The sequence below is a fragment of the Terrapene carolina genome, unplaced genomic scaffold, assembly GCF_002925995.2.
Source record: "Terrapene carolina triunguis isolate 2854851 unplaced genomic scaffold, T_m_triunguis-2.0 Scaffold132, whole genome shotgun sequence".
NCBI lineage: Eukaryota > Metazoa > Chordata > Testudines > Emydidae > Terrapene > Terrapene triunguis.
This window is the reverse complement of record NW_020664483.1, coordinates 2,297,170-2,311,425: the sequence shown is the minus strand read 5'-3', so window position 1 is coordinate 2,311,425 and position 14,256 is coordinate 2,297,170. Positions and strand designations below refer to the sequence as shown.

The window sequence follows — 14,256 nt, the reverse complement described above, 5'->3', positions numbered from 1 at the left end:
TTTTTAAGAACAAGTTAGACAAACACGTCAGGGATGGTCTAGGTAATACTTAGTCCTGCTTCAGTGTAGGTGACTGGACTAGATGACCTATCAAGGTCCCTTCCAGTCCTACATTTCTATGATTCTATGATTATTGATTTGTTTCATATATTCAGGTTTTGATATCTGTTGAATGGATTTTGTCTTACAAGTTTAAAACATTTTGGCTAAACTGTTTAATCATGCTACAGTTTTTATCCAAATTTAAGCAGTCAACATTAATACCAATTTTATTTTTAAATGCTACTAGGAGCTGTCATTTATTACAAGTAATAAATATTGTGCATTCAAGATTTGTGTGTGTGTGTGAAACCTTAGTGATGTGTCCTGTCTATACAGTACAGTAGAACCTCAATAATTCATATTAATGATGAGGAGAGATCATATAGATTAATGAATTTTGCTGATTAGTGGGTATGAAAACAAAAAAAAATTGGGAAACCAAGGAAAATGTAACGCAAAATGTAGTTTAATTTACATTGATGATTGCAATTTGGGCTTTAATTATTTGATACTTAATAACGTGTAAAAAATAATAATTTGAGGAATTTAACATTTCACTGCAACTCGGTCTCGTATAAAATCTTTGCTGCGAGATGGAGAGTTTTTTGTGTGGATTATAAAATGATGTGGATTAGCAAGGTTCTGTTGTACTTTCTGAAAGACTGCCTGCTAGAAGCAGATTTCATTGCAGCAGATATGGGTTTCTGAATACATGCAAATCCTTAATTCTGTCTTCCTGTCAATGTGCCAAGGATTGCCTTGAGTAATTTCTACATGTAATGTATACATCTAGGGCTATATATAAACTGTATTAGAGTTAAGGAGAAATATCTGCATAAATCCTCTGCAGTTTGTGGGGGCTATTGAGGATCATATTGCGCAATTAAGGTCATATACAGTCATAGCATTTTTCTCCCCAGACTAGTTAGCTTTGGATTGCAGTTTAACTGCTGCTTGGCAATGGAGAGAATTGTTCTTAACAGGGATATAATCAAGCCACTTCTACAGTAAATTAAATGGATCTTCTGGGGAAAAGGTTAAAATCAAAGTGTCTGTTTACTGAGGCTAACCTGATAATATGTGACACTTCAGTATCAGCAGTTACTCAGCACAAGAGACGTAGCAGCACCAGATCCAGCAGAGAAGGCAGTTTAGGGTGGGGAAGTTGACTTGGCCGTACTGGGGATGGAGTTGAAGAAGGAACTGAAAGAGGGACCGGAAGGACTCCACAGTAGGTGGGGAGAGAATGTGGAGATGTGCAGGAGTTACCAGTGAGGAATCAGGATGGAGGGTGAGCTGGAGCTCTTGAGGTTTTTTTATTGTTGCTGACAGATTTTTAGTCCTAAATTTTAAAGGGTTTGTCTTCGCTGCAGAGTTTACTCAGGTTATCGGTACTCAATTTACTCCTCCTCGCAAGGTAGCCTAGCTCAAGTGAGAGTGGCCACAGTGCAAAATAACACAGTAGATCAGGGATCAGCAACCTTTCAGAAGTGGTGCGTCGAGTCTTCATTCATTCACTCTAATGTAAGGTGTCGCGTGCCAGTCATACATTTTAACGTTTTTAGAAGGTCTCTCTCTAGAAGTCTATAATATGTAACTAAACTATTGTTGTATGTAAAGTAAATAAGGTTTTAAAAATGTTTAAGAAGCTTCATTTAAAATTAAATTAAAATGCAGAGCCCCCCGGACCGGTGGCCAGGACCCAGGCAGTGTGAGTGCCACTGAAAATCAGCTCGCGTGCCGCCTTTGGCACCCGTGTCATAGGTTGCCTACCCCTGCAGTAGATGCTGTGTCCATACTGGCCCTGCAATTGCTTGTTTTGGGGAAATTCACAGGGTTCTTTGGTCAGCAGTAAGCTGAGCTGCTGTGTTAATTGTTTCCCAGCAAATTGTGGAAGAACTTGTTTGTCCTTTCTGGGCCCAGGGGAGGAATTGCAGGAAGGCATTGGAGGACTAGCAGCATGCAAGTAGAGCTAATCTCTGTCCATGCTGCAGAGTGGTTCTGTTAGCAGCTGACGAGTTTTGCTAACTCCAGCTTTATTCTATACCCCTGGTGGGCCTGCCAGCTCCAGTTAAAAGCACCACCACACCTGAGTTAAGGGTGTTTGTACATGGACAGGACTCGAATTATAACTTGAGGTAACAGTAGTGAAGACAAAAATCTAGAGTGATGTTAGAAAACACATATATGTTTTTAAAAACTTGTTTAAACAATATGATTTTTAAGTTGTGTGCCTTTATGTATTTTGGCATACTTGGACCTAATTCCATTTTGAAAGCCTCTATCTATAACTGTGTGATTTTACCCCTTAGCAATTAATGAACTTCTGAGGCTCTCAGGCCTACAGAATAAAATCTTAAATTAGAAATTACAAAACTGATGTCCAGCAAGAACTCAGTAACACAATGTATTTAGCTGTTTATAAATATACCATTCAAATTAAAATACTGTATATGCACAGCTTTTATATTATTGACATGTATACCCTAGTTCTCTTAGCATCCTGTTTGCTTTCAGGTTTAACTGTTCATTTTGACTTAAGTCCTGTGTGGTTTGGACTCCAGCTTACTGAGACCCCTTCTCTCCCTTTGAGCCACTACAGCAGCCTAGCTGTCAACTGTCACAGATACTCTGTGATGTCCTGTGTTTTCCAAGGATTTTTAGACAAATGGACCCAGGATTTGCCCATGGGAACCACCTTGTATTGATTCTACTGCTCTGTCCATGCAGCTCAGAGCAAGTGAGTCTGTTGTTCAACACTTTGCTTGTATTCAGAGTGTTTACCAGCACAAAATAAACACCTAGCAGTTGACGCTGGTGTGTGCCTAGTGCTGTCATTGGGAGAAAAAGACACCTGAAAGCTTCCTCCGCACCCACACAGAGATTGTCGCTATGGGATATGGACTCACTTAAATAAGACGGTAAAAATTTCACTCTTCAGCCATACATCCCTTTTTCTAGTCCCCTTGTAATGTTGTTCTGAGCCTCTGCTTTTTTCCTTGCCTGCCCAGGTCCTTTTCCGGCACTGGCAGCCTTTATCACAACAAATTGCCACTAGGGAGGGAACCAAGCTAGTGAGCAGTGTCGTAGCAGCTGCTGAGTGGCCTTGCATGGGAACTTCTTGGTCTTTTCCTAGATTTCCCCTCTTGCTATGGGAGAAAAGGGACGAGGCGTGGGGGATGTGGAAGAAGAGACATAGGAGAAGCAGAGTTATGAGGAGCAGGGCCAGGAGAAAGCAAACGTCGGAGACAAGAGAAAGAATGATGGTGGATGAGGACAGCAGAAGAGGCCTGGTCTACACTACGAGTTTAGGTCGACTTTAGCAGCGTTAAATCGACTTAAGCCTGGACACGTTTACACTACGAAGCCCTTTCTGTCGACTTAAAGGGCCCTTTAAACCGGTTTCCTAACACCACCTCGACAAGGGGATTAGCGATAAAATCGACCTTAGGGGGTCGGAATTGGGCTAGTGTGGACGGAATTCGACATTACTGGCCTCCGGGAGCTATCCCACAGTGCTTCATTGTGACCGCTCTGGACAGCACTCTCATCTCAGATGCACTGGCCAGGTAGACAGGAAAAGCCCCGCGAACGTTTGAATTTCATTTCCTGTTTGCTCAGCGTGGAGAGCACAGGTGACCATGCAGAGCTCATCAGCACAGGTAACCGTGATGGAGTCCCAGTCCCAGTCCCAGGATCGCAGAAGAGCTCCAGCCTGGACCGAACGGGAGGTACAGGATCTGATCGCCATCTGGGGAGATGAAGCAGTGCTCGCCGAACTCCGAAACAGTAAAAGAAACGGCAAAACATTAGAAAAGATCTCCAAGGCCATGAAGGACAGAGGCCATAACAGGGACGCGCGGCAGTGCCGCGTGAAAATTAAGGAGCTAAGGCAAGCCTACCACAAAGTCAGAGACGCAAACGGAAGGTCCGGGGCAGAGCCGCAAACATGCCGCTACTACGCGGAGCTGCATGCCATTCTAGGGGGTGCAGCCACCACTAGCCCAAGCGTGTTCTATGAGTCCCTCTCTGCAAACGGGGAAGCGGGTTCGGCGGACGAGGAAGATGAGGATGGAGAGAACATAGATAGCTCACAGCAGCAAGGAAGCGGAGAAACCAGTTACCCCAACAGCCAGGATATGTTTGTCACCCTGGACCTGGAAACAGTAACCCCCGAACTGACCCAAGACCCTGAGGGCACACAGGGGACCTCTGGTGAGTGTACCTTTGTAAATATTACACATGGTTTAAAAACAAGCGTGTTTAATGATTAATGATTAATTTGCCCTGGCAATCGCGGCCAGTACAGCTACTGGAAAAGTCTGTTAACGTGTATGGGGATGGAGCGGAAATCCTCCAGGGACATCTCTAGAAAGCTCTCCTTCATGTAATCCCAAAGCCTTTGCAAAAGGTTTCTGGGGAGGGCTGCCTTATCCCGTCCGCCATGGTAGGACACTTTACCACGCCAGGCCAGTAGCACGTAGTCTGGAATCATTGCATAACAAAGCATGGCAGCGTATGGTCCCGGTGTTTGCTGGCATGCAGACAACATCCATTCCTTATCACTCTTTGTTATCCTCAGGAGAGTGATATCATTCACGGTCACCTGGTTAAAATGGGGCAATTTTATTAAGGGGACATTCAGAGGTGCCCCTTCCTGGTCTGCTGAACAGAAATATTCCCCGCTGTTAACCACGCGGTGGGGGGGAGGGGTGAAGTGACCATCCCAGAGAATTGGGTGTGAGGGGGAGGGGAGTTAGTTGGGTTTGTGCTGCATGTTAAACCTGAAATCGCAGCCCCTCCTTTTACATTGCAAACCCATTTTAAATGGCACGGGTGCTTGGTATGGGAAATGAGGGCAGAACTGTTTGAAACCATCCCCACATGTTAAGAAGGTTAAAAAAGCCCAAAGACTATATGTCTTACCATGGCTGCCTGCAAGCTGAAATCTGTGTCCTGGCACTGCGTGAGTGATCTCTCACACCAAACCAGGAGACTCTCAATATAAGAGGAAAAATGCGACCTTGTAACGAAAGCACATGTGCTGTGTGATGTTGTGAACAGCAAAATCTAACGTGAAAGAGTCTACCCATTGTTCTCTAAAATGTATCTTTTTTAACAACCTCTCCCTTCTCCACCAGCTGCAAATCTTACTCCTTCGCAGAGGCTAGTGAATATTCGAAGAAGGAAGCGAAGGACGCGTGACGAAATGTTTACTGAACTTCAGACTGCCTCCCACGCTGACAGAGCACAGCTGAATGCGTGGAGGCAGTCAATGACTGATTTTAAAAAAGCCCAATATGAGCGAGAGGAGAGGTGGCGTGCTGAAGATGAGAAGTTGCGTGCTGAAACGCGGGCTGAAGAGGAGAGGTGGCGTCAACTTGTAATCAGAAAGCAAGAGTCGATGCTCCGGCTGCTGGAGCATCAAAGTGATATGCTCCTGCGTATGGTTGAGCTGCAGGAAAGGCAGCAGGAGCAGAGACCGCCGCTACAGCCCCTCTGTAACCAGCAGCCATCCTCCCCAAGTCCCATTGCCTCCTCACCCAGACGCCCAAGAACACGGTGGGGGGGCCTTCGGCCACCCACTCACTCCACCCTAGATGATTTCCATAGCAATAAGTTTTAAAGTTTTAAATTGGAGTGTGTCCTTTTCCTTCCCTCCTCCCCCACCCATCCCGGGCTACCTTTCCAATTATCCCCCTAGTTGTGTGCTGAATTAATAAAGAATGCATGAATGTGAAGCAACAATGACTTTATTGCCTCTGCAAGTGGTGCTCGAAGGGGGGAGGGTAGTAGGGGAGGGTGGGGTGGTTGGTTTGCAGGGAAGTAGAGTTAACAGGGTGGTGGGGGAGGGGCAGAGGGTTCATCAAGGAGCAACAAACAGAAGTTTCACTCCGTAGCCTGGCCAGTCACAAAACTGGTTTTCAACGCTTCTCTGATGCGCACCGCGCCCTGCTGTGCTCCTCTAACCGCCCTGGTGTCTGGCTGCGCGTAATCAGCGGCCAGGCGATTTGCCTCAACCTCCCACCCCGCCATAAATGTCTCCCCCTTACTTTCACATATATTGTGGAGCGCACAGCAAGTAGCAATAACAATGGGGAGATTCTTTTCGTTAAGGTCTGAGCGAGTCAGTAAGCTGCGCCAGCGCGCTTTTAAACGGCCAAATGCACATTCCACCACCATTCGGCACTTGCTCAGCCTGTAGTTGAACAGGTCCTGACTGCTGTCCAGGCTGCCTGTGTATGGCTTCATGAGCCATGGCATTAAGGGGTAGGCTGGGTCCCCAAGGATCACGATAGGCATTTCAACATCCCCAACTGTTATTTTCTGGTCTGGGAAGAAAGTCCCTTCCTCCAGCTTTCGAAACAGAAGAGACTGCCTGAAGACGCGAGCATCATGTACTCTTCCCGGCCAGCCCACGTTGATGTCGGTGAAACGTCCCTTGTGATCCACCAGGGCTTGCAGCAGCATTGAAAAGTACCCCTTGCGGTTTATGTAGTCGGTGGCTTGGTGCGCCGGTGCCAAGATAGGGATATGGGTTCCGTCTATCGCCCCACCACAGTTTGGGAATCCCATTGCAGCAAAGCCATCCACTATGGTCTGCACGTTTCCCAGAGTCACTACCCTTGATATCACCAGGTCTCTCATTGCCCTGGTAACTTGGATCACAGCAGCCCCCACAGTAGATTTGCCCACTCCAAATTGATTCCCGACTGACCGGTAGCTGTCTGGCGTTGCAAGCTTCCACAGGGCTATCGCCACTCGCTTCTCCACTGTGAGGGCTGCTCTCATCCTGGTATTCTGGCGCTTCAGGGCAGGGGAAAGCAAGTCACAAAGTTCCATGAAAGTGCCCTTACGCATGCGAAAGTTTCGCAGCCACTGGGCATCGTCCCAGACCTGCAACACGATGCGGTCCCACCACTCTGTGCTTGTTTCCCGGGCCCAGAATCGGCGGTCCACGGCATGAACCTGCCCCAGTAACACCAAGATTTCCACATTGCTGGGGCCTGTGCCTTGTGAGAGGTCCATGTCAATTTCCTCATCACTATCGTCGCCGCGCTGCAATCGCCTCCTCCTCAGCTGGTCCTGGTTTGGCTTTGGCATGTCCAGGAGGCTCTGCATGTTTTCCAGGACAATGCGCGTGGTGTTCATAGTGCTCAGAATTGCCGCGGTGATCTGAGCGGGCTCCATGATCCCAGTGCTGGCTATGGCGTCTGGTCTGAAAAAAAGCGCGAAAGTAGTATCTGACGGACCAGGGGAAGAAGGGAGGGAGGGAGAGAGGGAGGGAGGGGCGAGTGACACCGCGTACAGGTACAGGGAATTAAAATCAAGAAAGGTGGGTTTGCATCAGGGAGAAACACAAACAACTGTCACACAGAATGCCCCCCCCCCCAAAGATTGAACTCAAAAGCCTGGGTTTAGCAGGAGGGAGGGGGGAAGCAAATGAATGGAGAATAAATCTATTTTTTACATCTTAAGACGACGGTGCAGCATGACTGATAGCCCTTGGCATTTTCTGGGTGCTTGGCAGCAAATACTGGGCGCTTGGCAGTAAGCCTTCAGGTCTACTGCACAATATGATGCCCACTGCAGTATGACAACGATGGATACCAGTCGTAATATACTATCTTCTGCCCAAAAGGCAAGGGGTTGCTGCTGTGTAGCAATGTTGCCCCATCCTGCGAATAATACATCTGATAACCATCATCATCAAGGCAAGGGGGCTGGTGCAATGCAGCCCCACGGCTGCCAGCCCCATGTCTGCCAGCACCCAGATAGCCCTCGGCCTCTTCTGGGTGCTTAGCAGACAATATTGGGCACTTGGCAGAAAATAGCATACTACGACTGATAACCATCATTGTCTGCCCGGGTGCCCATGATCGACAGCCACTGCAGTACGATGACGACGGTTACCAGTCGTAATATACCATCTTCTACCAAAAGGCAAGGGGCTGGTGCAATGCAGCCCTACGGCTGCCAGCCCCACAGCTGCCAGCACCCAGATCGCCAATGAAGGCTATCAGTCATGCTGCACCGTCTACCGCCAAAAGGCAGTAAGCTGCTGCTGCTGTTTAGCAATGCAGTCCCACGTTTGCCGGCACCCGGAAGAGATATGGTGACGGTGAGCTGAGCTGAGCGGGCTCAATGCTTGGCGTGGTATGTTGTCTGCACAGGTAACCCAGGTAAAAAGGCGCGAATCTATTGTCTGCCGTTGCTGTGACGGCGGGGGAGGGGCCTGACGCAATGTACCCAGAACCCCTCGCGGCACTGCTTTGCATCATCCGGGCATTGCGATCTCAACCCATAATTCCAATGGGCGCCGGAGGCTCCGGGAACTGTGGGATAGGTACCATAGTGCAATGCGCCGGAAGTCGACGCTAGCCTCGGTACTGTGGACGCGGTCCGCCGACTTCATGCACTTAGAGCATTTTAGGTGGGGACACACACAATCGGCTGCATACAACCGGTTTCTATAAAACCGGCTTCTATAAATCCGACCTAATTCTGTAGTGTAGACATAGCCAGAGGGGAAATTTGTGGAAAGAAGTCTGGGAGGAAAAATACTTTTTTTAGTTTGCTGTCGTGCATTTTGACACCTTTTGGTGTGTAATAATCCATTTAATTATTTCTCCTGTGTAGTCATTTAGATCAAAATGTTTAGAATTTTCACTGATTTTTGGGGGTGTCAGTTTCTGCATCCCAACTTGAAACCTTGGACTTGATTTTCAGACTGGCTCAGTACCCAGTTCTGACTCCAGTTGAAGCTAATGGGAGATGAGTGTTCAACATTTCTGAAAGTCAGGTTCAAGATGTCTCAGTTTGTGCCCTAAAATCGGGCTGCTTCTGTAAAATGTTGCCATTAGTCGGGGGGGGGAGGAGAGGAGTTATCAGAACAATAAGGGGTAGGGGGAGAACATATTTTAAAGAGTTAAAATCTGATTTTAAAACCATAAATATTGGTGGGGAAACTCAGATAAGTATAGCTCCCGAAACTACTTGTAACTCATCTTTTGAAATCATCTAGACTTACAGCTGACTGTGTCCCTTTCAAGTTTTGTAGTTGAAGCAGCTTACAGTTTTAAAAAGGAGATAATTGTCGGTTGAAATATCTCTGCACTGAAAGAAATAAGTGCTTGATGCTAAGTTCTTGATGCTTATGAAATGGTTTTGGTATAAAATAAACAATGTGTGGAATGCTGAAACATAATTTAATAAAGCAGGATTTACATTAAGCAACTGTTTGGAATGTTGAACAGCTAATTATAATACTAAGGCTCATAAGCTTTGTAATAATGGATGATGACACTCTAGTGTTCTTTCACATCTCTAATTTGAAATTTTTATTATATAAGAAATTATATAGAAGTTAAGTTATGGGATGTTGAGATTAAGAAATCATAATAGATGAATTTCACTAGAACAGTAATTCCTCTGTAGGAGGTGGGGGAGTTGGCAGCATCAACAGACAAGGAAGGTTAGCAAGTTCACATACCAAATTCTATAAAAACTGGGGTATTCCTGTAGTTATTTAGTGCATCTCATTAAATGAGGGCAGTATTAAACTTGAAAATGTACAGCATGTCTATATTTATTGTGTTTAACAATTTGCATGGAGTTTGCCACTGGTGGGTGTCTTTTATGCAGATAAATGAATAAATATTGGCTTGTCAGTTTCATCTAATATAGTTATACTCACAGTTACTAAGTTACTTATGCACTGTGTCTGACTGTTCAGAAAAGATATTTTAATGTTTAATCTGTACACTAATTTTGTTTTTAGTTAAATGTGTATAGCTATTAAAAGAATAATCTAAGCTTACAATATTTTTTCTAGAAGCCAATTAGTAATGGCCTTCCACCGACACCTAAAGTCCATGTAAGTATATAATATTGGACCAGCCAAACTAATTTTGAATATAGTATAGAAATGTTTTTTTGTATTAAATAAAAAAAAATCAAATTTGAATATTCAGTGAAGTTCTATGTCTGTTAAAAAAAAAAAAAGTCCAATTGAACAGTTGGTTTAGATAGTTGTCACAACAGTTTTTTTAAAGTAAAATATTTGAAAGACAATATCATTAACCATACCTATCATTTAAGATTTGCATTTCAGAACAGATTGAGTTTTAAGAAAGTTCTTGAAATAAAAATGAGTGGTGATTTATGCAACAACTGATGACATTTCAAATTTGTAAAATATTTCAGAAATAAGAGAGCACTCTTGAGACTACTTTGATTTTTATCATACTCCCATATTTCACACAGAGCCTTTTTCAGTTTCCTCTCATGCTGCAATAAATAGACATTGTTATAATCAGTTACCAGAATGGGCAGGTCTTGAAGTATGTTAATTCAGAAATATATGAGAGGCAAAGAAACTGTGACTGGCTTTATTTAAAAAAAAAAAAAAATAAGCTTCCCTTTCTCTGGCATGTTTTATGGGGATGAAATCACTCCGATAGGAAAAAATTAAATAAACTGGTCCCTAACTCTTTTACCCCTTCAATAAGGCAAAAACTGTGCCATTTGAAATACATAATTAGAATTTTTCCTAATACCTGTTGATGTAAAGTATCAAATTCACTGTTCTAAATGGCTTATATTTTACTTTCACAGATGGGTGCTTGCTTTTCAAAGGTTTTCAATGGGTGCCCATTAAAAATTCATTGTGCAACATCATGGATTAATCCAGATACAAGAGGTAGTACATTATGTATTTTCATCCTATTTATTCTCTCCTGAAGGTTTTAAGAACATGATCTATTCAGTTTAGATATCAAGAGAATTCTTTATAAAAGTGTCACTTGTGTATATAGGAATTTTCTCTTTATTGGATTGCTTAAACTCAAATCAACCAGTGATTTAAAAAAAAAGTAAATTCCCTTTACTTTTAGGTATGTGATGTAGATTGCAGCTTTTTAGTTCCATAAAATAAGTTTACCATACAGATGAAAGTGAGGTACATGTATTCTTCTTTTTGGTTGAGGTGTAAAACACACTCTGCTTCTGGGAATCAAAAATCCCAGGTTTGGAGATAATGCTGTTACCCCTAGTGTCCTGGTCAAACAGCCACATCATGACTTCCTCAGTTCCCCCTGTAATTTCATTGGATATATTATTGTTCACTTAACTTCTCAGATCTGTTGTGGGCAGAGAGAGAGGCTGCCACCATTACCATCATAGGTAAATATATTTTAGTGTGGGATGAAGTGATCTATGCTACAGGAGTCAGACTATAGGGGAGGGGCGAATTGGTGATATGGGACTCAAGTTTTGCCTGAAATTTTAGCAAGCTGCTACTACTAAAATGACCAGCAACAAAATACTTTTCTGAAATTTAAGTGATCAAAATCAGTCTTTGAAGTTGACACCTCATTTAGATGAGACCATTCCAACTTCTCAGCAAACCATGGTTTTAACTCTCTTGGAAACGCTTTGGAAACTCAGAAGGAGAATGGAGTGGTGGCCAACATTCAGAAGGTTACCTTTGTAACCATGAGGGATAGATGTGGAATTATCTTAAATTTTGCAGAAGCCGATGGGGCCCCCAAAGAAGAGCTGCTATAACATGACAGTCAGTACCATCATTGATAAACACCCTATGAAGTGGTTATGGGTCCTGCAGAAAGACTTATAGAACTGTTAAGTAATGTATATTAATGTGAGTTAAGCTTCATCTTTATAGCAGGAACTTAAATAAAGTATATTGTTCATATAGGTTCTTCCAGCAGTAATTCTTATGGCCAGTATTTTGAACTAAAATAAGAGGAATCCCTCTGCTGCTTGTTTTGTTTTTTTGAATTTAAGCTACTGCTACTTCCTGATCTAAGGAAATTTAAACAAAGTAGATTGCCTGCTTTTGATGAATGTGAGTGCCTCTGTTAATGATAGTGAAACGCTGCTTTGCTAAACCAGCTCCATGTTCATATTATTTTCACTTTCCTTAACTCCAGATTTGTTAATTTTAATTTCTCTCTCCCTTTACAGATCAATACTTGATATTTGGTGCAGAGGAAGGTATTTACACCCTGAATCTCAATGAACTTCATGAAACATCAATGGAACAGGTATGTTTGTTTTTGAATTTTGAAAATAAAGTCCTTGTCATTTTTCAGCAATTAAGGCTAGTGCTGCATAACGTAATATCTCCTTTGCTTTAATGCATCTATACATGCTGCAGCTGCACTTAAGGTTACCTGTTTCAGTGCTAAAGAGTCGCTTTCAGTTACTTATAACCTTGTCAGACTTTCACCTTTCAGGCTGATAGTTTTTCAGGTGTAAATTGTTTCATTTGGTTTCTATACTACCTACAACCCAGTGTTCGTCTAACACTTGAAGCCAAGCACAGAGTCACAATGGAGAATATACTTACACAATTATAGAAAATTAATAAAACTACTTGTGAACTGAATTAAAGTAAAGCTGATCTTTCATATGCCTTACTGACTAGAAATTTGAGGCAAAGATAAAGAGAAGCTAACTTCTCTGATTATACTTTGCCATTAACTCCAATGGACAAAACAGAGATCAGAAATATATAACTTTACAGGAGCTAATAGAGAGCCTTATTTAAAATTAGACAAATTAGAGGATTGGGCCAAAAGAAACCTGATGAGGTTCAACAAGGACAAGTGCAGAGTCCTGCACTTAGGACGGAAGAATCCCATGCACTGTTACAGACTAGGGACCGAATGGCTAGGAAGCAGTTCTGCAGAAAAGGACCTAGGGGTTACAGTGGACGAGAAGCTGGATATGAGTCAACAGTGTGCCCTTGTTGCCAAGAAGGCTAACGGCATTTTGGGCTGTATAAGTAGGGGCATTGCCAGCAGATCGAGGGACGTGATCATTCCCCTCTATTCGACATTGGTGAGGCCTCATCTGGAGTACTGTGTCCAGTTTTGGGCCCCACACTACAAGAAGGATGTGGAAAAATTGGAAAGAGTCCAGCGGAGGGCAACAAAAATGTTTAGGGGGCTGGAGCACATGACTTATGAGGAGAGGTTGAGGGAACTGGGATTGTTTAGTCTGCAGAAGAGAAGAATGAGGGGAGATTTGATAGCTGCTTTCAACTACCTGAAAGGGGGTTCCAAAGAGGATGGATCTAGACTGTTCTTAGTGGTACCTGATGACAGAACAAGGAGTAATGGTCTCAAGTTGCAGTTGGGGAGGTTTACGTTGGATATTAGGAAAAACTTTTTCACTGGGAGGGTGGTGAAGCACTGGAATGGGTTACCTAGGGAGGTGGTGGAATCTCCGTCCTTAGAGGTTTTTAAGGTCAGGCTTGACAAAGCCCTGGTTGGGATGATTTAGTTGGGAATTGGTCCTGCTTTGAGCAGGGGATTGGACTAGATGACCTCCTAAGGTCCCTTCCAACCCTGATATTCTATGATTCTATGAAAATACCCTGAGAAGAATCTGTCTACTCTTCTAGAATAAACCCGGGTCAGGGGAAAGTATGCATATACTATACATTTGTGTGTGTGTAAAATATAAAGTTTGTATGTATTATGACTTTATCCTGTGCATTAACTCTAAAATCTGTGAAAATACTATGTTTAACTTATCTAAGGCCAATTTCTACTACAGAAATCATAGCAACGTTAATTATGTTGTATTGCCTATCCAGATATTAACTTATAAATTGATTTATTGTACTACACAACATTTTGTGTTCAGTAAAATTTTTTTTTCTTTATCAGCTATTTCCCCGAAGATGTACGTGGTTGTATGTAATGAACAATTGCTTATTATCAATATCTGGTAAGTCTTTCTGCTATTTTTAATGTAAATGCTTGAGAATCGTAAGTTTTGTGCATTAAACTTTATTCTGTTTTTTAATTTCCAGGTAAAGCTTCTCAGCTTTATTCCCATAATTTACCAGGGCTCTTTGATTATGCAAGGCAAATGCAAAAGTTGCCTGTATCTATTCCAACACACAAGCTTCCTGACAGAATACTCCCCAGGTAAATATATATTAATCAAATGTATTAGAAATATTCTGTAGATCTTGTTTCTGAGAGTCCAGGACCTCTCCTGAATGGGGACCCCTAATAATTTGGAGGTTTTGGAACGTATAGTCTCATCTCCATGAATAACTTCTACTAGCCTTAATTAGAGTTCAGGCACTTAAATTCACATAATCAAGATGAGAATATACACTCTGAAAGGAAAACTACAATTGTACACATTTCACTTTCTTCTCAGGATAGACTG

The 14,256-nt window shown here is 43.1% G+C and overlaps 1 protein-coding gene across 2 annotated transcripts in view; it reads left to right on the top strand.

Moving 5' to 3' along the window:
- MAP4K3 (mitogen-activated protein kinase kinase kinase kinase 3) overlaps positions 1–14,256 on the top strand; it is a 114,441-nt gene that overhangs the window by 73,386 nt on the left and 26,799 nt on the right. For both annotated transcript variants that reach the window (XM_026653159.1, XM_026653158.1), the window contains 5 exons: positions 9,878–9,919; positions 10,660–10,744; positions 12,031–12,110; positions 13,743–13,803; positions 13,889–14,006. In XM_026653159.1, the coding sequence (XP_026508944.1) occupies positions 9,878–9,919; positions 10,660–10,744; positions 12,031–12,110; positions 13,743–13,803; positions 13,889–14,006 (386 nt within the window). The remainder of the gene's footprint in view (positions 1–9,877; positions 9,920–10,659; positions 10,745–12,030; positions 12,111–13,742; positions 13,804–13,888; positions 14,007–14,256) is intronic.